The 27,214-nt window shown below is 40.4% G+C and overlaps 1 protein-coding gene across 9 annotated transcripts in view; it reads right to left on the bottom strand.

The window, feature by feature from the left end:
* LOC125763579 (uncharacterized) overlaps positions 1-27,214 on the bottom strand; it is a 57,508-nt gene that overhangs the window by 9,017 nt on the left and 21,277 nt on the right. For 6 of the 9 annotated variants that reach the window (XM_049426898.1, XM_049426893.1, XM_049426894.1 and 3 more), the window contains one exon: positions 4,786-4,952. In XM_049426898.1, coding sequence (XP_049282855.1) covers positions 4,786-4,952 — 167 coding nt within the window. Of the gene's footprint in view, positions 1-4,785; positions 4,953-8,715; positions 9,265-21,066; positions 21,999-27,214 lie in introns of those variants that run through there. The other 3 variants (XM_049426901.1, XM_049426900.1, XM_049426902.1) reach the window with 3 other exon arrangements.

Here is a 27,214-nt window from a genome sequence, read left to right as displayed (position 1 = left end):
AACGAACCACAAAGAAAGAAAAAAAGGGAAAAGTAAAACGCATGCAGAAGATGTGATTTTTCGTTCCTTACCCATCTGCTTGAATTATTCGCTCGGGTAGCTTTCGGTGTTCTCATACATGTGGAGTGTTTTTTTTTCTGTTTGGTGCGTTTTCTCATATCAATAGCAGCTGGTGATGGGTTTTATTTTCAACATAAAAACGAAAAAAAGGATCCGAATTGCTTCAAACCCAGCAACGCACGAGCGAGCACGTTTGATGGAGGTTTTTTTTTTGTTATTATTCCAAAAGAATTGATTAGAATTTGGTATAAGTCGTGAATCCGGGCTTGAATGCCAGGATGGATGCAATGATTAAGTTAGAGGGTATGACGACGTAATACAATGGTGTAGAAAATTGTGTCAGATCGAAGACAATCCCGGAACGGTTGCTGTAGCGGCGAATAATAAAAAAAAACGAGCTGATGGGATGTTGTGTATGGAATTTTAAAACATAATCATACTTATCTTCGTTTACTCTGATGGTCTTGTTATCGTTTCTCACCTTTTAAATCACCATCGCGCCATGCACTGGGAGGGTGCGGCTTGATTTGATTACTAAAGTTTCTGTTCCGATTTGAGAAGCAAAGCCAGTTGTTGTTTGTCAAAGCATCTTATACCATACTCTGCTCGTGAGTGGCATTTTCCTCGTACGCTCCATCGTGAAACAGTAATTTATTGTGCCGAGAAGCCGAATACGTACGTCAGACCGGTGTCGAAAAACAATTTACCGGTAAGCTTATGAATTTACGAGGCATTAGCAACGATGCTACCTTTTTTTCATTCGCTGCTGTACATTGTCACCGTGGTCCTGTGCTCGAAATCGTTGATATGAGTGTTCAGGTATTGGGATAGCAGGACGCACAGATTGAGCGGAAGACGTTCATAATTAATGTACTTCATTAAGCGCGGTTGAACGTTGGTTTCAAGGGTCTGCATCTTGAATCGTCGCTGTAGCGTGCGCTGCAAGTTGTTTTTCGAAAATTAAGAAACTTCTTTTTGCCTATATCAGAGGCACACTTCATAGGAATTCTCGACAAACATTGACTGCGTGAAGAAGCAATAAACATACGCCATGACCAAGACTTTGGGTGAACTAGTCGTGGCTTAAGGAAAGCTTAGAAACAATCACCTCCAGGAAGCGGCTGTAAAGTACCTGATAAATATCAAACTATAAATTTTCCTCGCAAAGTTTTACTTAAGCATCGAATAAGAGGAATTTTATCATGAATCTTAATTGAAATTAATGCGCACGCTTGGGGTGAGTTGTTGATAATGTTTTTAAAACATCAGACGAGAGCTTTTTCCTTTGCAAAAATCAGTTTAATGTAAACAAATTTGTTGATTCAATCAAAACCTCCATTCTGTTTGGATAAAAATGGGCTCCTGTTAGCATGCTGAACATTCTACTTCGTGCCTATGTTTTGCATGAGCAAAACCGAGTAAAATACAATTATCGGTTTGTCAAGACTAACAGCTGCCTGTTACCATCGGGGGTTGTCAGTTGTCATTCATTGTGGTTACAGATGATGTACCATGCTTGCGGTTCGGTAGGTATGCTTTGTTCTTTTGGAGCTCTAACCACATTCGTATGTTCCGTATTATTCTCTATAGAGACGAATCTCTCTCTTTGTTGCTGATGAATGTAGAATGTTGAACTTAAAAGTGTATTCATTTGGCAGCTTAAAGTACTAAATAGCTGTATACTTGCATAACACATTCGAGTCACGAAAATTGCATATCTTACGATATTTAAACTTAGATTATTTACAAAAGTATATTCGTTAAGGGATTTTTTTTTGCCTGTTTAAATTTGAAGATAAAAAGGGGCATTTAAATGGTCATAATGTATATAAAAAATTTAAAATATGTATCAAAAACAACTTCGCGCAGAAATAGTTTAAATGTTCTGCGTGGTCGTAAAATATTGTCCAAATATTGCCCTACAGAATACGTTTGGAACATTAGCACCTCAATGAAGTAAAGCTTCCCTTCTGGATGATTTGTTGCAATTGGTGCTGCAGCTGATCCCTTTTTCTCGGCATCGGTGTCATCTGCAGCGAACGGGGATTCCCTTGTCGCCTATTTTCTCTACCAAGTACGCTGCACAATAAATCAAATTCCTTACTTTTTGTGAGCAATCGTCCGGAATAGGATTAAGAATGTGTTCCCAACGTTTTGGGAGTAGTAGCAGCTGCACGGTTCGCTCGCGGTCAATTTCAGGCTTTTAGAAGCAAAAAGCACGTTTTATGCAGTAGTACACCGTTCGCGTAAGAATCCGTTCGTTTTGGACGAACAAGCGGGTGGATTTATAAATATTTTACAATATCACATTCCCTGGAATAGAGCAAACGGTACGGGCGCTCGGTTGTAAATGTACAAAATTTATGGCCAATAGACCTTTTTTGTGCGAGCTCACTTTTATGGAAGAACTGACCGACAATTATATTTTTTTACACTTCTTGCAGAGACGCTCTGTCACGAATAGCTTCGCGCGTAGTGCGTGGTGATGATTTAGGGAGAATTATGTCAACCCTATAATCCCACGTGCATGTTCACAGTTTTCTTGCACTGTTTTTGTTGCACACAAAACACACAAAAAAATCAATGGCACAGGAGTTTATAAAAAATACATTTTTTTTTCTCCGTGCCCTACAGAACTTTTGATTCGGAAGGCTTTGCAGAGACTATCCAGATTATAGTCGACCTTACATTGTGCGGCGGCTATGAGAAGGAAACACAAAGGCTGCAAGAAAGATTATTCAACGATTGTGCCCGAAGGCAAATTTTCATGTTGAATAGATTATCCACAGACAAGTCAAAGCAAGTACGTAAGAACGTGCCAGAAGTTCTGTAGGAGCCGGTTTACAGTGAGAAGAAGAAACGCTTTTGTGAGATGTTAATCACGTAAGGAACGCGACATTTCCTTTCAAAAGAGACCTCGAGAATGATTATATCTTTATGAGCCTTGTCAACAGTACCAGTTTTCCAGTGAAGATACTTTGTAAAGAGCTATGGGCTTTCTGGAATTAATTTAATTTAAATCAATAAAGAAGTTTTTAACAAATATATTCAATATAACGGTGGAATATTAAAATAATACTGTCTATAGCAATTTAAAACTGAAAATCATGTGCACTTCTTTGATCATAAACGATTGGTCACGACGGAAATATATGACCTGCATCTCATAGTGCATTCTTCTTTTTTTCCGTCACAAATGCGGACGCTGCAGTCCCATCCAATTCCATTATCGCGAGTCACTGTAAGTTTTAGAATGCAACAGAACAGGACAATGCAGTGTTTACCCACCTACACAGCCTTACGTGGGTACGTGCAGCAGCTAGAATGCATCGTACAGTAGCGTCTCGTAGCGCGAAAAGGAAGCAAACAAAAAAAAAATGGCGTCGTACGTGACAGGAACGGAAAATGAAATAAATTGCATAAATTTTGAAACTCGTTGTTTATTATTTTCTTTCCTGCGGAAAAAGATTATGTTGTTGGTAGCTGACCGGTGGAAGACAGTCCGAGACAGAGCAGTGACAGAGTTCATTACTTTTGTGCTAGAAGTCAGCAAATGGTGTCGCGTTCTTCCAACGGTTCTTCTGGCACCCATTTGGGAAGAATTGAATTCGTGTTGATTTGATTTGCAGGTTTGCTCTTTCCGCTTCTTTTTCTCAGAGGCGATTTATTTAAAGTCTGGTAAGATCCAAGCTTACGGAATGATTTGTTTTGATTGGGAAGCTAGAAATGATGGCTCTACTGTATTTTTATTCAATGGAAAGATTAACGCAACTTTTGATGTGAAATTTGATAAATAACACCAACAATCGGAAAGTGTTGAAGTTGTGTACGAAGAAATGCAACAAGAACTGCCACTAGAACTGGCAGAACTGTCCGCGATATGTTTAGCAACGAGCTTTTTATTACCAGTTTGTGAGTTTCGGCTTGGATGATGGATGATATTACAATGAGCTATGCTCATTTGTGTATTATTTTTACAATCAAAATAGACTTAAAGAAACGAAACAAAACCACATAATCTCCAGACAATAAACTTCTATTGCTTTGAGAGACTTTCACAAACTGGCTTTACGCTTGTGTTGGAGCAAACTTTACAAACACTCCAGCTGGACTAAGCACCTTCTGTCTAACACATAGCACGGCTTACCCAAGAACCTTAAGCGTGTCTCCCTTACGAAAACCATCCATGCTTTCGCTCGTGTGTCATCGAAGGACGCGCGAGGGTAAATATTTAAACTGGTACAGCACAACTTCCATCCAGCTTGTTGAAGAAAACAACTTCCGGACGCTTTGCGGAGCATGTTTGCATCTCGTTAGTAGTACGCTCGTCGTCTGGATGGGACTGGCCGGCAGGGAATATGAACTTTTTCACTTTTCGCAACTAGATCTTATTCTTTCGAACGGTATGTTCATATGTTCCCGTGTGTTGTGTGAAAGGGAGCGAGTGAAGTACATTAGCCGTCTCGAAAGACGACCGTGAGCATCTTGAAACATTTAACAACTTCCTGCTCTTGTGGAGCGGTTTTGTATGCACAAACCCCCGTCGTGGTATCATTTCGCAGATCATATCTTCGGTTTGGCTAAAATGCAACGAACCAGAAAGTGCTGCTAGATTGTCAACATTTTCTAGCCCGGAAGGCAATAATGGTAAGCCTGGTTACATGGTTGCGTACAGTAATGATAAGTGGCAATTCTACCGTAGAGTTTTGCTGCAGTGACACTTACGTTCGTATCTGGGGCAGTATCAGGGCGGCGGTGTGTTTACAAGCTTCGACACAGGATCGACGAAGTTTTCGTATTTTCTCGCGCAGCTCCGGGCAGTCTCTCGATTGGCCGACGTGGATAAGCAGATCGCGAAATAGCGCTACTTCACTGTTGATTTCGAGGATTAACTGAGGGAGAGAAAGAAGATCAGGAAGATTATATTATAATTAAAGTAAGATTGGTTGCAATAATATCCTTTGAGAGAGAGAGAGATTTGATGTTCCTGGAACCAATAAATCCCTTTTGGAATTATAATCCGCATAAACACAGCTTTACACCTTCAGCAGACAATATTTCATAGTAAATCCAGTAACACAATTTAAATTTTGCATTTGGTTAAGTTACATTCCTCCTTCTCAGAGATTGACAGAGAGCATGCAACCTGTGTGGTTTCTCCACCCAAATTGCTGGAAGCAGTACACGTTCATTTACATGCCAGTTTTCGTCGGTAGAGGTGAATTTTCCACGCTAAACTTACATACATTCAGTGCCGTGCACATCTGCACTGCATTAAAATCTTACCGTACTTCCCATTTCGTAACACGTTCCTAGAAAGGAACCTCATGTTGCCTTTTGCATATTAATGCTATTCGAATATGCGTCTAGCGTGCTAGAGTTGCAGTGTCGAAGCGTTGTGGTTTTTGGACTCCTTGCCCCAAAATGGTGAGTTTTAGAAGCAAATTTTCAACACTGTCATGCTCTTTAAATAAATAACGACGTGTTTTGGAAATACTTTCCGAAAAGTTGGGCTACAATTATATATAGTTCATACATGTACAGAAAGTAAACTATGTACAATAAAATTGCTAACATAAATGTTGCAATTCTTTGAAACAAAACATACAAGAGATAGTCCCAAAACTTTCTATCCTGAGTCCTGATTTAAGGCTAATGATGATCAAGACTAATGATGTTTCGTCTGCACAATGATATCAATACATTTGTTTCGAATACTACAACAGATTTTCCGAATTCCCTTGCACTAATTACATGCGTTATAATTAGTGCATTTCTGCAAACAGCTGTTTCAGTGCAACTCCTCCTGCAATAACAATAATTCAGTACAAAAACGTGTTCAAATGAAGTACGGGCTGAAATGCTGCTGCGTCTATTTGCCACCTCGTTTCAGATGAACCGATTACATCGCAACAATTTAGTACCAGGCACCAGGCGCAGCATAACTACCTGTACTACGAAAAAAAACCATCTTCTACCCAGCTGTGGGTCGTTGCAAATGCATATGAAAAAGCAAGATCTAACGCAACGTTCGTGCAACTTTTGAGTGACTCTAACTTGAACTGCCTCCAACGCATCATCATGGGGACCCCCCGGGGGGAAAGGCCATGAATAATATATTAATAATTTGCACCAGCAGCGACAGTAAAGGGACACCGTGTGAGCGCTTCCGATGGAGCTTTCGTCCTAGAAGCTCATTAAAATTCTATCGTTTGGCGTTCGTGTCGTTTACATGCGTCACCGAATTTAATTCCTTCGCAGTGGCTGTTGTTTCATTCGGCAGCCAACCGCTGACAACGGTTAACGTTCGATGACACTGGCGGTGGTGGTGGGTGGTTTCGAAACAAATAGTGTTCCAGTTAGGCTTGTGGGATGGTTTCATCGACTGTACGATCTACGGAGAGTAGGTTTTATTAATATTCATAACCTACACCGGTAGCCAAATATAGTAGTGCACGTGGGGGTTGTGTTGTGTAATGTGCAGAGGAGTTTCATTCAATACAAAATAGCAATATGTCACACAAATCAAAGAGGATTGCTTTTTAAATAAATATTTTCGTTATTACAAGGATACTCTATCTGCCACATGTAAATCGATGCAAACGGTGCACTAAGCCGCGTTAGCAGACTAATATGTGGTAAAATGAAGTTTACACCTCGTACAGGGTTGATCCATTTGGTTGGTAATAAACCACTGCTCACCTTGCAATAAGCCGCACGTATTGTTGTCCCGATATCCAACAATCGATCCGTATTAATTTTACGGACGATATGCTGTTTGGATCACTAAGTGTATCAATAAATTGTGCTTTTACGAACGGAGAAACAAGGCAAGCTCTAAATTAATTCCCTCTGTTAGGTTGTGAGATCATCCGGGGGTGTGTCATGTTACCGCTAGGTCAAAGGATACTAAATTAAGCAATTTACATAATAAACGCCAAACAGCCGGACAGTTACTTAAGCTAAGAGACGTTGATATATTGCCGCGATACAGGATGACCAGTAGCTTTTCGTTTTGTTTCTTAAAGCTTCACTTCGCTAGTGAGAACGTATTATAGTGAAAGAAGATAAGTAATTTAAAAGTAAGGGTTTGTTTTTAACACTTAAAGAATACTGGAAATATTAGTGAAACTATTTAATCATATAAATTGCTTAAACCCAAATCGCTCACCAACACAGCGATCGTTTGCATACATATCGTCATACCATAAGCCCAAAACCCTCGAAAGTACACCACTGCAGTGTGTGCACCGAAATGTGCATGAAAGTAAAACTCGCCTGAAAATAGTGTTCTGCCTTTCGTTCATTTATATCATAATAGAAGCACCGGAGCAAATGTTGGGTTGGTCTCAACGCACCAGAAGGTTTCAGAAGTTTAATTAAAATGCTTCTCGGTGCCCTAGTCGTTGGTGTGTTTCTGTGCTTTCCCACCTGCTTTCGGGAAGAATATTTGGAAGTGAAAAAATTTGCAGCAAAACAACAGATGTGGGTGAGACTGTTGAGAGTAAACAGAAAGCTAAATGATTTTTTTTAAATTGGAAAATTTGTAAATGACTTAATAATGAAGAACTTTAAACAATTTTTGTTATGAATTACATAATTTTGAGGGTTGTGGATATGTATTTTTAAAAGTACGAAATTTTGTATACAAATACACCAAATTTAGGTTAGGAGATCTTTGCGTTCTACAGCAATGAGAAACAGTACTCTATTGGTTTTAGGGTAAAGTTAGCTACCCCCATTAACATCCACTTAGGAGTATTAGTTTTTAAAGTTACAAGGCTATTTTTAGAACGTTTAGAAGGGTAAAGTAACACTTTTTTATGTCATTTGCTCACACATCCTGCCAAAGGTTGACATAGCTGAATCATGCTCATGACTAATGAATGCCCCAAAAAAAAACAACTTTGCTCCGTGTCTGTGTGCGTATGTTAAGGATTCATTTTATGTTTGTGCCTTCTCCCTGTCCTGGGTGCTGGGGTTTATCATTTTAATGAAAATGGATGATAAAACTGATGCTGAGGCTAGGCTATTAAACTTGCGCACGGCGGCATTGAAACCCACCAGTCAGAATGTAGGGAACAAATCTTGCCTGGACTGCGAAATGAGTGAGCTTGTTTTTACATTTCCCCAGCTAAACAACAACACAACTCCTGGCGGGAACATCTCCAGATTGTTCGTAGGTGACGAGTGTTGCATAGTGAGGGCTAACGGGTACAAAACTTAGTGAGTGATGGATGTAAATGGCGAGCACAAGAAGACGCAGCTCCCAGTGTGGGAGTAATTTTAATTAGATTCCCATGTTGTTGCTACCTGTTACCAGTAATGGTGAAGGGAAAAGGTTATGAAATCGGAGAGTAAACAAAGTTGCTCAACCCTCGAACACCCGACAGGCATTCGGAGCTGTAAGTAAACGCTGATGTGTAGTTGCTAGGTGGGATTGTTTTCTTATACTCTCTTTCTATTTATTTGTCAGTCGTACCGAGTCAATAAACCTCAAAAGATATTTGAAGCGTAGATTAGCATTACCGTTTATGAAAATGACTTCATATATCTTCGAAACGGACGTTTATTGACATTTAACGCGTGTTTTGATACACCAACATAGGCATTCTTAACACTGAGATAAACGTTCAGAAATCACTTAAAACTCACCGTGTGCAGGTTGGAGATTTGGGTAACTTCTACCGGTGTCATATGGTGCATGGCCAACATGTCGGTCCACTCGTGTGCACTTACTATTGCCTGTTTAGCACTGTTACCTTACCGTACCGACTACACGCACGTCCCAGTGGCACGTGGACACGCAACGCAATGCTTTTATTTTGGTACGAACTTGACACGCAGCACTCGTCGCGATTGCGAGTAATGCTGGTCACGCAGTAAATCCTGACCCATTATCGACACACTGGAGAAATGGTCGGTGTACTAGTAGCACTACAGTGATCTTCCGACACACCATTAACATCGATTTTTGCATTTTCCTCGCATGCTTTTAGTGGCTCTGCTTACCGACGTTAGACACGTGTATAAATCGCTTTTACATCTTGCCGCTACTATCGAAGAAGCAAATAGACACTCACACTGTACCCGGGAAGCGTTTGTTTCACTTCGAATCTATGCTCATAATGTTGTCACAATCTGTACGATTATTTTTTTGTTGGATAACATTCTTTTAAAAGTCGATTTCTTTCACAAGTTTCACTAAGAAAAAATATGTTATTATGAAATTACAAGCTTAACAAAATTATCTTTTACTTGACCTTAGCTTTAATGTCTCTTTATAAAACTATTGTTTGATGGCAGCATCTTCACTATCGTAACAATAAAATCAATTTCACATCTTGATCAGAAGCATTTCCATGCAAATAAATATATGCAATCGTTACACCGTTTCGAAGAAAATTGCGTAGAAAATAAGACATCGATTGTGGTGACTAAAACTTCCCTTCTCGGTGCACCACAGGCTGGTGTATAGCACCAACGTTTTACTCTGCATTGATTTGATGCACGGGAAGGAAACGTCTGTTCCGCAACGATGCCCTGCGCGTTATCCTCGAAGCCATTCAACGCTACCAGCCCTCTGCTCGCAGATACACGCCTGGTGAAATCTCATCTCATACGAAAGTACGGTCTCACGAAGGCAAGCTCGTTTACAAGCGCGTAGTGCCTCGAGGAAACACAGTACAGCCGAAACAATGGTCATAGCAAACGAACAGTACAGCAATGTTAACTTGTGTGACTTCTCACCCCTCCTTCCCTTCGTCCCTCCTTCCATCCGTCTGCTTTCCTCTTCCAGCTACACTCGTACCGGAACAATCGAAAGTTACAGTCGCCTTTGGGGAGTAGCAAACTCACACACAACGCTCTCGTGTAGGCGTGTATGCGATCAGTTTCGAGCCGGTCATTCGAGCCGTGAGTAACAAACGAGCTTCGAAATTGGCTCGCTTTGCCAGCACCATGGTGGCCGGTTGAATGTTACTATTCAACTTCCTGGAACATGTTAACATGACGCCGAACGACACTACCCGTCCGTGGAAGCGGCACCATTTGGAAGGTTTCCAACCGAACGATTCTGCTGCTGTTTGGTTGTGGCAGTATTTTTAGGATATATTGCTTACTATTTCGAGCAGCAGTAGAAAATTATCGAAATGGTTTTATAGTGGGACAAATCTATTCTTAACAGACAACCAGCAGGAAAAGTTAGTGAACAACTCGTGATCATAATTAAATAAACATTCCAAATATGCTTAATTGAAGATGGCTAACTGCATCATTTTAGCTACGAAATATAGCCATTCGGTCGCAAAAAAACATTTTACCACAAGAAACCAGCACATCAGGACGGGCGTGTCCGGTTTCCTAGAGGACAGGCAACGCATTCCATACCATGGCGAAGAGCAGCAAACGCATGTCATCCCACTTGTCATCGAGGCACTTGGGCAAAAGTGGATCAATTAGATTGTGTTGTTGCTGCCGATGTTTGTGCAAAGACGAAAGCAACACATTCGGTTTCAACTGGTTGCCGAGCTGGGCGGAAGCACTTCTGGCAGAACATGAGCAATTTTTCGGTTCCGCTGTCATCGTCAGATACGGCCGACAAATGTGTGATTGCTCGTTTGCTCGGCCCGTTTCGGTTCGGTTGCGTGTAGTAGTTCCCTTCGTGGGTACACCCGGTCGATCCCGGAAGTCGATAAAGTGGCCGGCTCTTCGGGTGCTTTATGGCCGTAAAATATGGTGCTGAAAGCATGGGTTCCAAAACGTATCAGGCAATGGGTGTTTTTTGGTTTGCCGGAATGCATTTGATGCTGTTGCAGTGCAATAAAGGATACCCTTTTGCTCTTTACTTTCTGTGACTTTACGTCAATAAACTGCTTACTGTGCGTTTCGGTGCTTTCCTGAGTTGATCCACGTTCACGACGACTCGCACAACGATGTCTATAATACAAAATACTTTGCCGAACAGTTCGTGAAATTATTAAGCGAATGTACCACGCTTAAACATGTTAATCCACCATTTTGGGAGAGCAAAGTTCATCCGAAACAACACATAAATAAGCAAAACGAGCTAAAAGCTGGCGGACGTTAGGATGCTAATAAATCAAACACCAAAGTGCGCTGCGCTTGAATGTATGCGGGTTGGCCGGATCGACCATGACGGTTATAGAAGGGGAGAAAAAAAGGAAGGAACATGCTTTGCATCAGCTTGAGAATTTAGCAACAAGAACAATCGAGATAACAATTTGCATGTTTATGAAAGATAAGGGGTACTTCTTTCCGTTTCTCTTTTTTTTCGTTTAAAACCTTGTTCTTTCTCTTGTCGATTTAACTTTTGTGACGCTGTAGCGTGAAGCTGGAACATGATTGCAGATGAAAAGTTTGGACTAACTTTAGGAAGCGAACAAATTATCGACCATGTTTCCTTACTGCCTTTTTTCCATGGGATTAAAAATTAAAACGATCGCGAAAAGCACAATAAATTTAATACTTTGAAATTGTATTGCAAAAGCTCGATATGTCTAACGATTTTTCTTCAATGGTTCTACTCTAAAGTAAAAAAAAAATTAAATTTTTAAGTTGAGTTTTTCAATAGTTTTGTTTGTTTATTTTGCTTTTTAATAAATAAAGTTTGTGTAAAATTATGTATATCTAAAGTTTCACAAATTCTTTAGAACATTAAGAACATCTAACAATGAAGGAGGAAGCTTGCAATAATGTTCAAGGCGAGAGATTGAATTCATACCGCCTTTAGCAATAAAGCTTCTGTACAGTTGAGCGTAAATAAATCTTGTACGCTGCATACAGCTTGTCCTGCTACTGTGCATTCTACCATTATCATTTGTAATAGCATGCATTTGACACTGAACTGGAAAAGCCCAAGTTTAGTAGTAGCGATGAAAGGAAACCAGCGGACGAGGATATTACGCTTCCCTAAACTGGTCCATTCCAACTCCAGCAGCAGCATGGTAAAACATTGCTTCCTGTCCACATCGAAAGCATTGCCGAAACCGTACCGTCCCGGTACGACCGAACGAATTCCAGCAAATCGCGCCTTTGGTGTGAAGTCCGCCCACGGCCAGTAGCGCATGAAGCAAATGAACATAAAAAGGACCGCATTAGATTGTGCCATAGCCATTTGCAGCTGGGCTGGGCTGCCGACAGTTTGTTGTTTTGCGCACGGTTGTGAATCTTTCCTGGAGGTGATGAATCCTGCCAAATGGTGCGGATTCCTTCATTATCCTGGAAAGCTTTTGTTCCTTCATCGTTCACTTCCTCGCTTGAATGTGGCACGGTGGCAGCACTTGGATTGTTTGCGAAAGTATTTTAGAATTGGTTTTTTAAACCCTTGCTCCACCGTAAAATGAGTGATATTGAACCGGTTCTATTGTTCACTCTTCTCGGGTACTTTATTGCAGAGTTTAAAGTTTTCTCTACCACATTTTATATGTTTTTGTTTGTTTGTTTTATTATCGTTTTGCTCTCTGCGTTATAAAAAAATAAAAAAATGCTTCTTTGTATATTACAATATTAAAAAAAATTAACTATTGCGTTTCGATGGGTGTTAAACAACTAACACAAACAGGTTGGACATGTTTGAGTTCTAAGTGTTGATTTACTAATCTCTTTTAATACAAAGACTGATTTGGGTATTGTTCAGAGGAAGAATAAATATTATGTTCAAACTTAAGTAAAGCATTTAAGTTTAAAACCGGGCTTTCAATTTAACCTTAACATCATTTGTCACATCATTTATTGATTGCGAAGCATTCAAATGATTTTTATAGCTGTCGTTGAGTCAGTTTGATGTTTTCATTATTTTCTATCACCTAGTACCAGACGTACAGGCCGTGCATCATTTTTACCTCACCAGAAAACACGCAAAAGGATATCAAAATTTTATTTAGCATCCATCACGCCGTATTCTCCTTGCATCCATTTTACATCGCCGCACCATTCTTTCTGTCTCTTGCTTTATTGTTCGCCTTTCACTTCCATTAGCCTGGCGGAAGTAAAAATATCCATCATTACGAGCGCATCATGTTTCCGGTTGGCGTGTCTAGCGCATCAAGACCGGAACCGTTGTCTTTTCTCCATGGTGGTGGTGGTGGTAAAATCGTGTTTTTATTTTCCGTTTCTTTTGCGTTTGGTTGCGCTCGTTGGCGTTGCCTTCTGCAGCGAAGGATGTCATCAAATTAATGTCAGCTCTGATAACGATATGACACTATTCCCTTAGCACCCCCGTCAGCAAACCCCAAAACCGGAAAGCTAACGATAGAATAAAAATGTTATGTTATTCTTTGTGCGCTTCGAATGACAGACCGACGGAGAGGTGGAGTTGAGTGTGATAAGAACATCGGAACGGAAGGTGAAGTGGTGCAGGAAGGTCGCTGAGAAAAACGTCCCTTTCTGATGATGGAATAGGCAAAAAGGGGTGAAGCAATCATTTTTCAGAACAATGCAAATCCTACAGCAAACAGCTGAGCGAAAACTAGATCAGCTTGACGTTACAACCAACACCAACCGTATAGGCCCGAGCGATGGAGGCGCCTGGTACCGTGTACACATCAGCCTGTCAAGCAGTCGGGAACGGTCACAAAGGGCAGCAAGTGTAGACGGACGAACACACTGATGGTCATATTCACGCTCCGGCCATGTGACAGACAGTGACAAATGGGAAGCAATGAGTGCCGCCATTGTCAGCACCACTGTCCGACAAGGTTATGAGGTTATGCTGCACCATTGTTGTTCGCTGGCCGCCAGCAATCTGCCAACAAACATTGGTTAAACATTCACACCGGTCGGTAAACAGGTGCCGGAGCAGCTGATTCTCTGTGTTAGGTAGCAAATTTTGAGCCCTATACCGGAATTAAGTCTCATTATTTTTTCGTTCTCTTTGTGTGCTTCCTCAACGGATTTAGATAAAAAATGCTATTTGTCGAAATCTGCCAGCCTCCTGCACATAACTCCATCTGCAACGCAAAGTTAAAGGGACATTTTCAATCAACCGTTAAATTTGTTCTGAAAACTCGTCCCTTTTGATCGCTTTCGTTCACCAGTTGAGAAGGCGTAAAAAAGGTTTAGAATAAGTGGAAAAACTTTTACGGTGGACCACAAATCTGTTAGGATGGCTTTATTTTATTTTTCGGACGCTTGATTTACTTTACATGCTTTATGTCGTTTTGGAGAAATGGTATGAAATTCCATTCAATCAATTACCAAACAGCTAGAACTGAAGAAAATGGTGATTAGATTGAATGAAGTAAATGGTGAATGAAACAAATTTGCAAGCGATCGAAAGATTGATCAGTTCAACTGATAGTGGTTGGCATGATGATTGAAGCGAGAAAAGGTCAACCAAATGGCTGTTAAAATATTGTCTCAGCTGATGTTCATTTTTGCGATAGAACAGCAAAGAGCTGAAGTAGGGATTTTAGAATCGGTTTTGTATTCACTCTTTAAACATTTCCAACGAGGGCAAAATGACGACAAGGCCAGAATGCCAATACGCTGGTGCACGACAATCAAATGCTCTGTTCGGAAACGAATCCTAATCAAATGTTTGCATAACTTTCAACCAAAATCATGCTAGGCGTATGTTTTTTTTTTTTGCTGATTGCACCGATGAAAATGAGGGTTCACTTGTTGAAGCTTTGCTCGTTATATTGACATAGTGTCAGTGATTGCGATTCAATGTGGGAAGCGTGCGGGTAAGGATGAAAAAGGGAAAAATTGTTTGCAAAAGAAGAATGCTAGTTACGTTCCGGTTTACAGTACATTGGTAACGAACGATGATGGTGTGGGACGATCCTGTTGCTGCTCTGGGACAAAGTTCTAGTGCCGAAGCGTCCGTATTGATCACCAAGATCGATCCCGGGAAAATTGGTTATTCACACACCTTCTGGGCGTAAATGTACTAACAAGATGAAGTCCAGCACTGTATAATGGAGGAAACCACATCATGAAAAGGCTAGCACGTGAAGCCTTAGTTCCACCCCCGAGGGAAGTTTCTTGCTATGGGATCCGAGCTGTAAACATTTGCAGTTCTTGATTCGTGGAAGGTTAGTCTTACTATATTTTCCGCCACCAGTGAAGGAATCGAGGAAAACTTTCAATGATTTGTTTTGAAGCATTTTGAAAATTTCGGAATACATGTAATGTACAATCTTCGAAGTTCGTTGGAGTTATAACATGTGATGCTAGGAGGAATAAAGAAACTGGATATTGCAAGTGTGGAGTAATTCTCAAAATATGTTCTACAAATATTTTTTCCTAATATTTCAAACCATTTCTAGATGGTTGTAAATAATTTACTGCATTTTGTTGTGCCACTTTAACCTATAAATAAACACACAGTTAGGCAATAGTTGAAGATTCCCTCTCATAACTATACACATTTATGCACAAATAGATTTACTGTCGGGCACGTATCGTGTTGTGTCCGATGCACAGCAACATTTTAATGAGAGGCTCAGTCATATCGAGTAACGTGAGCTGAAGATGACAATGAGACACAAAGCTTCCTTTATGCATCATGCAGCCCTTGTACCTAGCTTAATAGTTCAGCACATATAGAATCACCTGTGCGATTAAGCATTCCTCGTACATTCCCGAGTTCTAGATACGAGGCACTGTCTGTGGTAAATATCTAGAGCATCGGAAATGACTACCTCGACCTTAGGAAGCGAAAACCATTCCACAATGATGCATATGCATGATAGCATGCAACGGTTCTTTTCTGTCTGTCTATAGCGATCCTTTTCTTCATTCCTTTCGTATCAGTTCGAATCTGTGTGAGTGGGTCGAAAGCAAAACGAAGCTTTAATTGTGTGCGCACCAAATCACCGTCAGTGGCATTGTTGGGTGTACACACGAGTGAACGACTTTACGCGAAAATAAAAGGTTCCACGAAACATGGGAACGCTTCAACACAAAAAAGGCATTACAACGGAGGGTACTTTCGCGCGGGAGGGATATAATTATCTTTGCCTGACTGAGGTGAATTTTTTCCTTCTAGAATGGATAGCTGTGACAGAGGTGTAGGACGTTCGTTGCTGGAATTTGGGGCAGCAATGTATGTGAGCTTGAGGTTGAGGTTTTTAAGGTTGTGTTTTTTTTTATTTTTGTCATTGCTTCAACTCGTCCTGCTACAGGGTTTCATATTTCAGACGGTAAGCTGTCTCGCGGTAGCTAATGTTGCGGAAAAGAAACCACAGATGCCGCCGACACCTTGAGGAATTTCATCCCGAAAGAAGGTAAGTAGGCAACATACAGCTAATGATGGCAGTTATTGATTTTTCACCGCTTTTGTCCTTGCTGTAGCTTCCAAGCATTCGTGTAAAGGTGCACAAAAGGTGTCAGGTTGTGGTTTTAAAATTGTGAGTTTAATAAAAATCGTGGTGTGAAGAGTTGCTCTTCGCATGAGTAAGTTTTACTACTAATTTCATATCGAATGTTTTGAATTTTTCCAAAGTCAGCACACCTTTAAAATATGTAATACCTAGCATTTTTGTTCTTCAGCTTCAGAGGCTGACAATACGGCCGAAGCCGTAATAATTAATTATAAATAAATAAAAACCTAGCATTTTTGTAAAACATTTAAACTCCCTAACATTCCACAAATATTTCCTATCGATTGGGTCTGATAAAGTAAAATAGAATCCCAATCCGTCAAAGAGAAGGCAATAAAGAGAAACAATCCGTCCAAAAATCGTAAGAAACTAGTCCATTTGGCAGGAGTGTTATGTTTTTTGTTGTTCCTTTCCCACAAAGAGCTTTAGGCGGTGATCGAACTGCACAAATCCAAGCGAGCATCCCTCATAATCTTCCGGTGCCGGACTCGTACTCGTACTCCATTCCCAAACGGTGTCTGTAGGCATCGAACGAAGCTAAGGGTTTATCAAACCCTCGCATCAGATTCTGTTTGAGCCTGTCGGGTAGGATCCCTTTGCAGCCCGGCTTCGTTTACGGCTAGTGTTTGTTTTTCTTTTCTTAGCACTCTCACAAAAATGCCGGTGTGCGCCTGCCCCATTCCCAATCAAGGCTAGTTTGTTGTGTTTTCGCTCGCATTTATCTATTGCTCCGGGACGGTAAACGGAAAGGATTGCCTACCCATCAAATCCCGCCGAACAAAATGAAGTTAATTCACATCCCGATGCGTCCCGCTTCCGGCTGATGCTTAGAATTCCACGTTCATGCTTTCTGTTCCGAAGCTTTCAGCATTATTCTGTCGGTTTTATTGATCCAAAATTCCAACCCAAAAGCTTATCCTCGCAAATGTACGACGACGGTTTCGCTTGACGATCCTTTTATTTCCTTCCTCATTGTTGTTCAAGAAAGAATGAAAGTTGCCAGCATGTTCAAACGAATACGAAGCGATGGAGGGAGGATATATTTGAAAAAATTGAACCGATTTTAAATAAAAGTGAAAATATAACACAATTCAGAAGAAAACATTGAATGGTATTTTTTTGTAATAATAAAACACTTGCTGCATAAAGATGAATGCATTTTTTCTCATCTCTTTAAAAATTTATGATCTTTTTTTTAACCAGGAATTTTAATCCTCTAGGAACAGCTGTCTTTAAAGGCGTCTGACATGACGATCACACCAACTTTTTGTTCTGAGCTGTCGTCCTTGGAAGGATTTTCAATCAATCGTGCATATCATCTCGTCGGATGTTTCTCGTTACATGTTAACAACGAAACGTAGCTTTTCCGTTTCAACTCGAAAAAAAACCTAGACTTTCTTTAAAGATTTTCCAGCGGGAAAATCCTATCAACCGGCGTTATCGTGTCGCGTTTCATATGCTCCTCAAAATCAAACACAACGGAAATTCAAAAGACGCACCCACTGAAAACCAAGCCAAAAGCGGGCGTAAAATGGGCTTAGGTTTCGGCCATGTCCTTCCAGTGACGGATGGAAAATCTGGAAGGCGTTTTTCAAAGAATTCACTAAACGAGACACACTTTCAGAGTGAACGATTGTGTAAACCTCGAAACGAAATGGATTTACTATCTGACGAGGAAACCTTTTTTCGGTTGGTTAAGTCTGCAGCGTGGTCACATTAAGAACAATATGTATGTGGGTGTGTGTGTATGTGCGTGTATGTATGTGCAGTAATCGAATTGAAATAGAGTTTTCGTGGAAGTCAATCACGGTTTGGGTGACACTGCGAACAAAACAATCACAAAGAAAGCGGGATTTTATCTTAAAAAGAAAAAAATATTGTGTTAGTGTGGCTATATTAAAGGTAACGTTTATTCAATCGTAAAAGTTTCGACAGAAAAGATTTTTTTTGTTGTTTCCCCCCCACACTCTTTTTGTTATAATATCATCGTGACTGTTAAGCGAAAATGTTTCCTAAAAGTATGTAATCTGCTTGACATTTGGATTGAATTCGTAGAAAAAGCTGGTCAAATGATTGCTGTGCTATTCTGCATAATTTATTTCTATTTTTAAAACGCATTATGCAGCTTAAAATTCACTTATTTCATGTGTTTTTCCATTTCCAAAACATGAATTCATAAAAATAAAAGGAAACCTAAGGATTAAACGCTTTCCCGACGCCATTATCTTTTCCTCTCGCTAACCTCCTCCATTCACTTTATTGCAAAATCGGCTATTTCAATCTCTTTCCGATGAAGCGCTATCACTGGCTTCCGGAAATCCCGCCATTTCCATCAGGAGAACAGTCAGAATCGTGCAGCACGGATAAACGCGGTTCTAGTGAAGCTGTTGCGTTTTGTGAGTGGAAAGCCAATTTTAACAGCAGCACCTGGGACCAATTTTATCGTCATCCGTGGTGTTGAAGCGTGATGGCGATAAAAAAAGAAACTCAACCACCCTGAACGGGCTTAAACTGGCTTGATTGTGAGATATCCTACGGTCGGGGTTCTCTGATTGGGTTTTCGGCTTCTGGCAGGTGAATCTGGCCCGTTTCCATAAGCCCATCGGTGCAGATATGCTGCACATCAAAGATCGACGGGAGATAAATATTTGATCCATCGTTACGGGTGGCGCACGTACGTCCGACGCAAAGACGCAAAAGATTCACTTAACACGTACGTATGATTATGGCATGCGATCCATTTGCAGCCCTTCGCTACTGGCGGAAATGAACAACTGCTTTAATGTCTACACGCACTGTTAAACATATCAAAAGTATGATTTTTTTTTCACGCACATAGCTGTTTGACCATCGAAACATTAGCACGTAAGCACTTTCAAATTCGAGGGTTATGTTGTCATGCGCCAGCATAGTGCCACTTTTACCTGGTCGTACGATGCCACTCGGAGCGGACAAAGAAATGGGCTTGTAATTGAATTTTGTGCACATAACCGAACAATAGTGTAGTCCATTAGGGGCACGCCATTTTTTTTTTGGGATTGGTTTAAAAATTTAAGTTGAGGCAGCTACAGACTTCTTTATTCCCACATACTCAGGTATGAGTTTATAATGTTTTGAAATGTCTTGCATTTTAGCAGGATGCTTCGTAGCTCATCGGGTTTTGAAATAATTTTCAAGTTTAAAGGGTATCATCTTAATACACTCATTAACGAAATGGATCTTGGTTCAATAAAGTCTCTGTGCTAAAGTTATTATTTTTCATCAGTCGGAAAGGTTATATTTTCTGAAGTTGACATTTTCCACATCAACGTTCCATCCGGTTCAGCTGAAGCACTCTTTACCGTTAATTGGATTTTTTTATACTAAAATTCCTTTGCGCAATGAAAACGCATGGAAACCGTCCTTGCTTTTTCGATCAAAACCAGTCACACCAGGGAAAACAGAAAATATATAGTGTTGCTCTTTAGGACAGCATTCTGTTTTTCGTCTTTATGCTTTCCCCAAGTATTCCAAAAATATCTACGATTCTTTGACGCAAAACGGGGTTTGGTGATGTTAGATGGGTTTGTTTTTTCGGCGTGCTTTCCCGATGATGTCCAATCTTAAGATACTAATTAGACAGAGGAATAAGGTGGCAAACATTTACCTCCCCGGGTTCTTTCATTCACATAATTAAGGGCCATTATTTTGGCATCCAATTATTTTCTCTTTCGGTCGCATATTTCTTGCTCGTAAAAAAAATTGAGAAAACAATGAGAATGTTATTGAAAAAGAATCTATTATAAATAATTTAGCTAAGCGAACATATAGTAGTATTCATTTTACATCACAAAACACCTGAAAGTATGCAAATATTCATTTCAATACCATTTCAATAAAGTTGATGTAGCGAAACCCTAAAAAGTCAATCCAATATCTTCGTCTGAGTAAAAAAAAAAGTAAAGGTTTCGTTTGATCCAACACACGTGCACAGATAAAATGGTCAACATATTTTCCTTGGCAGAAAAATACGATCTTTAAGATGTGACCTTTCAAACTTCAACCAGATTACGATCAAATTTTGTAAAAAAAAGCCACCTTTGCTTCCACGTCGATAGCTGCAGGTGTAGTAAAGTTTTTTGTCCTTACTGCAGCTTCAGGTCATTCCATTCAAACGCCTTCTGGTGAAAGGAAAACTTTTCGAAAATGATAAATTGACATTGGACACCTTAGTTTCAACTGGTCAACGGAGTCGGTGGTGGTAGCAGGTCGGCAACAAGCAGCCAGTGCTACAAGCTTTTTGGGACGTGTTGAAAAATTTGCTATCCTTTAGTTCACATGTGCTTCCAATATCAATTGTTTGAAGCAGCATCTATACTTTGCTCAATAATGTAGAAAGCAATAGGAGTAGAGAGTTCACTTTTTCTTGACAGCAGCTGCGTTTTATTGTACTAGCAGCAGGAATGTCTGCCATAACTCTCCATTTGTTCGGCTATATTATGTGACACTTGTTTAAAGAACAATTGTGGATATATTTTATCGTGAGATACATGAACAGTTATGGTTAAATATGAAATTCAAACTTTTCGAGTTGTAAATTCACATCTTTCAGAGCAAATAAAACAGTAATTTGTCGCACTGAACATTAGAATTTATCACTATACGAGATCTTATGTACTTTTCACATTCACATACAGAATCTGATGCACTTTCATCAAACCACACTTCTGTCAACGAGATTTAATATTTCCCATTAGTACATCATTATAAAAACTTCTCGGTCGACCGGGTTTTACACACGAATTCCACACCGAAGATAGTGACACTTCACGCGGACTCGCTCAGCATCGCACGAGATGTAGAAATTAACTGCCAGTCCGCTGCTGGAACAGCATTCCAGTAGGCCTTAACGCCGTACAGGAAACGACCTCCTCCCGTATCAAGCAACACGTTCGTGCCGAGCGCGAACCGTGCGCGTAAGCGGGAAAGTGAAGCTGCCCGAATGAAACGGAACAGGCCAGATCGAAAAAGGACGAACACTTGAGGAATGAGCATGGGCACACGAGCACATTGAAACCCGCTCAGCTGAAACCCGCAATCATCATCAACATCATCGTCGTGATCGTTTAAGGGACGCATGGCGCTGGAATGCAGGCAGGAAATGGGACGCTCTCCGACACCGGACTGTCAACAGTGAGCCGTGTGAGCAAAGTAGTGGTGCGAGAGAAAAATGTGCAGCCTCTTAAGGCTGTTTGAAATCCTACACTCACAATCGAGCAACGAAATAGCGCGCCATTTTAGGAGCTTTCCATTGTGCAGGGTTGCTTCCTGTTCGTCGACTGTGAGTTCTGTGCTGTATTTCCCCTCTGAGCTACCGGTGAGTGTATTGATTGGAAGCTTTAAGGAGAAGCTTAATCACGTCGATAGTGAGCTTTTCCACAAACTCCATACGCATTGCTAGTCCCCACGTGAGAGTTCATTCACCGGCATTGGAGATGGTCCCTTATCATTTACCATTCCACTCCCTTTTCGAAAGCCTTGACAATATCTCACTCCTGTGCCAAGCACAACGCAAGTCGTTAAGTTTTGATTCTGAACATACCCCAAAAGTGAACGGATATTAGTCTGTCTCGTCTGACTGAACACCAGAATAGGTTGCCAGACGAAGTGATAATGGTTATTTTATTGCACCGTGAACTATTACTGCCCGCTTCCTGCACCCTACGTTTTAAACGCGGCCTTTTCGGGCAAAGCAGGAAAATTGCATGCACTACCAGCGGGCTGATTGTTGATAGTGTTTCGTATAATGCGATCCCGGGACTGCTTCGGTATCGTGACACATAAAAAGTAATGGAAAATTATGCACGATTGCTATCGCAATACGCAAAACGTTAAACGTGTGTGGGAGGGCAAAGTTGAAGCGGCACGGTATTGTGGGTTTTGTTTACTGCCGAACTGAATGTGCTGACGAAAACGGATCAATATGCCTTTAAGTTGTGTGGATGGAAATTCAAGCATGATTACGTTAACCTACCGAGCTGGTGGGTGATTGATTCAAGATACGATATATGAAATTGTTCGTTCGTGAAAACATTTATTATCATTTATATATTATTGTACAAACCCAAACTTAAATTTCTCTAAATGAACCTGACGTTGTAAAGTCCATGAGACATTGGACATTACTTTTAGCTTGAAAGGATCTTCGCCCTTATACTGGACACTGAGACACGACATTGAAATAATAATCAAAATAAATCTATTCGATGATTCTACCAATCAATCACTAAACAGAGACATAGCTAAGAATAGTAGAAGAAATTATGTTATTAACAACCAGCACAAACCCAATTTTTATGAGTACTGTAAAATCTTCATGACCCGACTGGTGTAAGTACAACAAAACATTATCAAGATACGGTATCTTAATTCATACATTTCATCTTCTACCGAAAGGACTGACAATGATAAAATCCCAAATCATAAAATTGGACAATATAACGACTGCAATAAAGATTATGACGATGTTACGTTTCTTCGTTGGGTTTAGTATTCTTTATAAAAAAAAGGTCGAAAATTTTTCCAAACACCGCCTCTTCGAATAGAAAAAGGTTAGAGGTGAATAAAAGTCGAAGCTATTTTTCAACGGGAATCAATTTTCCTTCCTTGCTCGGAAGTGGAAGATGTCACCCACAATATCCTGTCCTCATTCAGCAAATCGGAACCTGCCAGGCAGGAATTGAAAATGTTGCGAAAATAATGTTACAGTTCAGCAAAGCATCATTCAACCTACCCTTCTTTCCGTGTTCCGTGCTGTACAGCGGTCACTACTAGTCCAGCAAAGAGGGATCCAAGCTCAGGTATCCTATCATTGAGTCGAACCAGCAAAAGGCTTCGATTTGTCATTGGTTTATGGTGTGAGTGTCTTATTTTTATTTCCAGCTTACCGTTGAGCACTGCAGCAAACGAAAGGAATAACAGGAAACGTTACCGACGGAAAGTATTCCTTCCCTCGTTTGCTGGTTCTTGTCCACCTTCTTGTGCTCCTTCGTTCGGCGACAGGTGAGAAGCAAGGTTTATGGCCGTGCAGATCGGACATCTTCGTTATGAGCTACTATTTATCATTCTTTCGTTGCGATAGGTACTGGTACAGGTTGATTTTTTCTTCCTCTTCGCCTATTCCGGCATTGGGATTATGTATCCGTTTCCGGTTCCTTTCATATTTCTTGTGTCACATCGCATAGTTTCATACATACAGCGAAGGGATCATTGCTTAGTAACGCACCATGATTTATTTGTCGTTTCAGGGAAGGTATGAAAAAATTCCCCCTTTTACTATGCTCAACGTAAGTTTCAAGAGTGTAACATACGGTACGGCCAATGCAGGTGAACGAAGGATGGCATAAACAACGACTTCCGCTTTAGAAAATGATCATAGGTATTACTCATTTGAAGTCTTCTGGTTGCATTTACCTCGATTGTACGAACAACAAGAAGTATTAGCAAAGTGTTGAAACCATAAGTTGTGCTATAAAAATACGCTGGAATATTAAAGCTATAAATTAACCATGTATCAGCTGTTGGTAGAACAGAAGTTCAGCAATAAGCTGCTAAGGAAAGTAGAAGAGAAAAGGTCGCCTAAACTTACCTGAGCATAATGTTGCTATTTACATTTTGAACTTAAATTAAATCAAAATCCTTTCAACCACAAATGTGCAACAAACTAAACCACACACTTTACGAGCTACGTTTACGATCAATTACGATACTTTGTTTCACGCTACCGTAGCTGTTTCCGGCGCCCAGAAATGCACTTCATTCGGATTCTCGATACAGATTTGTTCATTTTCGATCGTAACCGTAAGAGTTTTTATTACCGAGACGGATAAAAAGGGTAAAATATCATAAAAGTGGTAAAGTAAAAGTCTCGCCTATTACTGTGAGCAGAAACAAAAAACACAACCCTACCAAAAAGGTACACTATCAAACGGGAATTCGATTCACTAGCCCCACAGAACCCCTTTCAATAGTGTATTGTCATTTCCGTCCACAGGAAAATCAATGACACACTTACACATATACACACAAAACACATTGAAAGTTTACCCCAGTTCGTTGATGCAATGGACGTTTGCATCGACCAACTGGGTCGAAAACTTTCAACTCGAAACATGCCGCAAACTTCGGTAAAGGAAGAAAAGACTTTTCCCGGAAAAACGCGTTGCGAAACCTGGGAACGATGTTTATGATCAAAGTTTTAGTCAACAGTATCGGCCCGTGGTTGCGAGTATAATCCGAATCAGAACGATACCTTCGAACCATGCTTACCAATGCCGAACGGGAAGGAAATTATTTTTTTCCAATTTTACGATCGGATCGAGCATCAGCAGTGGAACCGTTGTTGGAAAAGTTTATTGCTTTCGATCCGGTAGCGGATGTTGTGGTTTTGTTTTCTGTTGAGTGTTGGGTTTTCTATTACTCGCCTACAAGGCGGTTTGTTTTGCTTTTGGCTTAGAACTAGCGATGCAACGAGTCTAAAGGAGGAAAGTTTTCCGATCGTTGAAGAAAAATGTGAGCTGAAAACTGTCAACAGTTTGCACACGGAAGAAACCGTAAACCGTGTCAAATAGCTAGGGCCAGCTAGAATACTAAACAATGGTTTCGTTTTTCTATTTCGTTTCCATTCTGTGGTGGTAGAGCAATGGGGAACGGATGCAAACAGCTCGGCAGCTGCCTCCATTTACCGTTCATGTAAATAGTAAAGTGAGACTGAATGAAACATCAACGTGGAAACACAAGAATCCTCATTTCGTTTGTGTATCGTAGCGACCGATAGTCATCAGGACTTGGTTGGTAAACATTCCGAGCGATGATGACCAATGGACATCTTGTGGTGTTTTACATTTGTCATGAATGAGTTTTTGCAACGGGACGTGATCATACTCAATACTTATCTGCAGCAGGGCGAGATGTGGTGTTAGAACAAATCTTTAGAACTTTGCTCCCATGTATGATGACTTTGCTCTTGATGAACAGTCGGCCTAAACCCAATAGCACGTAGAACGCAAACAATGACGTTCTGTGCCTTTTTGATGCAGAAAAGAAAAAGCAATGAGAAATAGATATTTCTAGACTCATAGAAGATTTGGTGAACTGAGTATTATTGAGCAGTTTAGAAATACAATATAACATGTCAAAAATTATTTTAGAATTGGTTTAAATCAGTGATTAAAGTTAGTTTCATTTGCTTTGCGAGAAATATGGCTTTGAAACAATTTTATTTAAACGCCTAAAGGTATGCAATATGACTTACAAAACATTATTTAATATAGTTTATTTCATTCGTTTCAATATGCCCACCTGCTAGGTAATCTCTATTTACATGTAACAAGTAGCGAAAGTTCTTCCGAGAAGTAAATATTTTGTCTGCTCAGTAATATCACTCAATAAAAGCCAATAATCCAGCACTAATCTAGAGATTACACGTATTATAACGAATGTTATCCCTGCTCACCTTCTTAGGAGACAATCGGTTTTTTGCATCTTTGCGTGGCAGCTTAACGTATTAATGCGATGTTCATGAGACATTTTTATCAATCCATCGCTGTCTCCCGAAGGCTGTCCTTCAGGGAGAGTTCATTTTAGCATCGAGTAAGTACTGCCAAATAACAAATCCTATCGCCGTCCTATTAAGTACTTACAGATGTTTTCCATCCCGTGTGTGTTGGATACTTAAGTTACACAAGGCGAGAAAACGAACTTTCATTGACTCGTTGGTTGGAGTGTGCAGTGGGACATCGGCGGTATCTTACGCTTCCTTTCATTCTCGACCGTTTATGTCTAATCATTCATGGCGTTGTATCGCCTTTTACGGTTGCCCATGACATCACAGCTTACGCACGTTTGTGCCACCCAAAAACATACCCTGTTTCGAAATTTCTTCTTGGCCATCATCCAAGCCCATGCTGGACGCGGTGCGGAGAATGTTAACAGGAGATTGTATTTGCTGTCATCCCCACTGGTAACCTATTCGCGAGGTCGAAATTGACTACGCCCCACCAGGATCCAGTGTACAGGAAAGGCCCTATCAATTGAATGATGATCGTTCGTTTGTACGTACGGCGAGGTTTTCCACGAAACACGGAACCATATTTTATCGACATTGCCATCATCATGCACCGTGCTCGGGGTACCTTTGTGCCAACAATCCCGCCAAACAAACCAACCACCTACTACTGTTGGGTGTTGGTGATGGTGAATGGCATTTCTTGACTGTCACGGTGGGAGAATGTTAATGGACAAGCAATTGAACCCCGGTACGTGACATCCATCGTATTGGCTTCCTCACCGGTTTTATTTGGTGTGTGATATTTCTTCCGAGTCATAAAGCTCATAAATGAGTGTCAGGGAAGCAATGTCTGTTTTGGCTGGCCATTGTCGATAAGTTTGCTTTGCTTCAATAGCCAGCCATAGTTCGGTCAACGCCAAGAAGCAAACAAAGAGCTCTATGAAGATACTACTGATTATATTTTATATTTTTGTTCAAAGTTTATAAAAAGAAGTTTATTGTAATTTAAATTTAAAAATATATCATACGAAAGATGTTCAAGATGCACAACTTCAGGCGTTTTATGAATCAGATATTTATCTTTTTCCGTGATTTTGATTTAAAATATGTAAACTGTGTTACAAAATGGCCATCGAGGATGAACCTGTTACACATAAGCAGATGAAAAGGAATTTCTTCACACACAAGCATCAATACAACTATCGACACCCGTTGCTAGCTAATGTGCACAAATCCACTAAGGGCACTAAGCGGTGTA

The sequence above is a fragment of the Anopheles funestus genome, chromosome 2RL (assembly GCF_943734845.2).
Source record: "Anopheles funestus chromosome 2RL, idAnoFuneDA-416_04, whole genome shotgun sequence".
Classification (NCBI taxonomy): Eukaryota; Metazoa; Arthropoda; class Insecta; order Diptera; family Culicidae; genus Anopheles; species Anopheles funestus.
The sequence above is the reverse complement of the archived record's forward strand: the minus strand, read 5'-3'. Positions and strand labels throughout refer to the sequence as shown.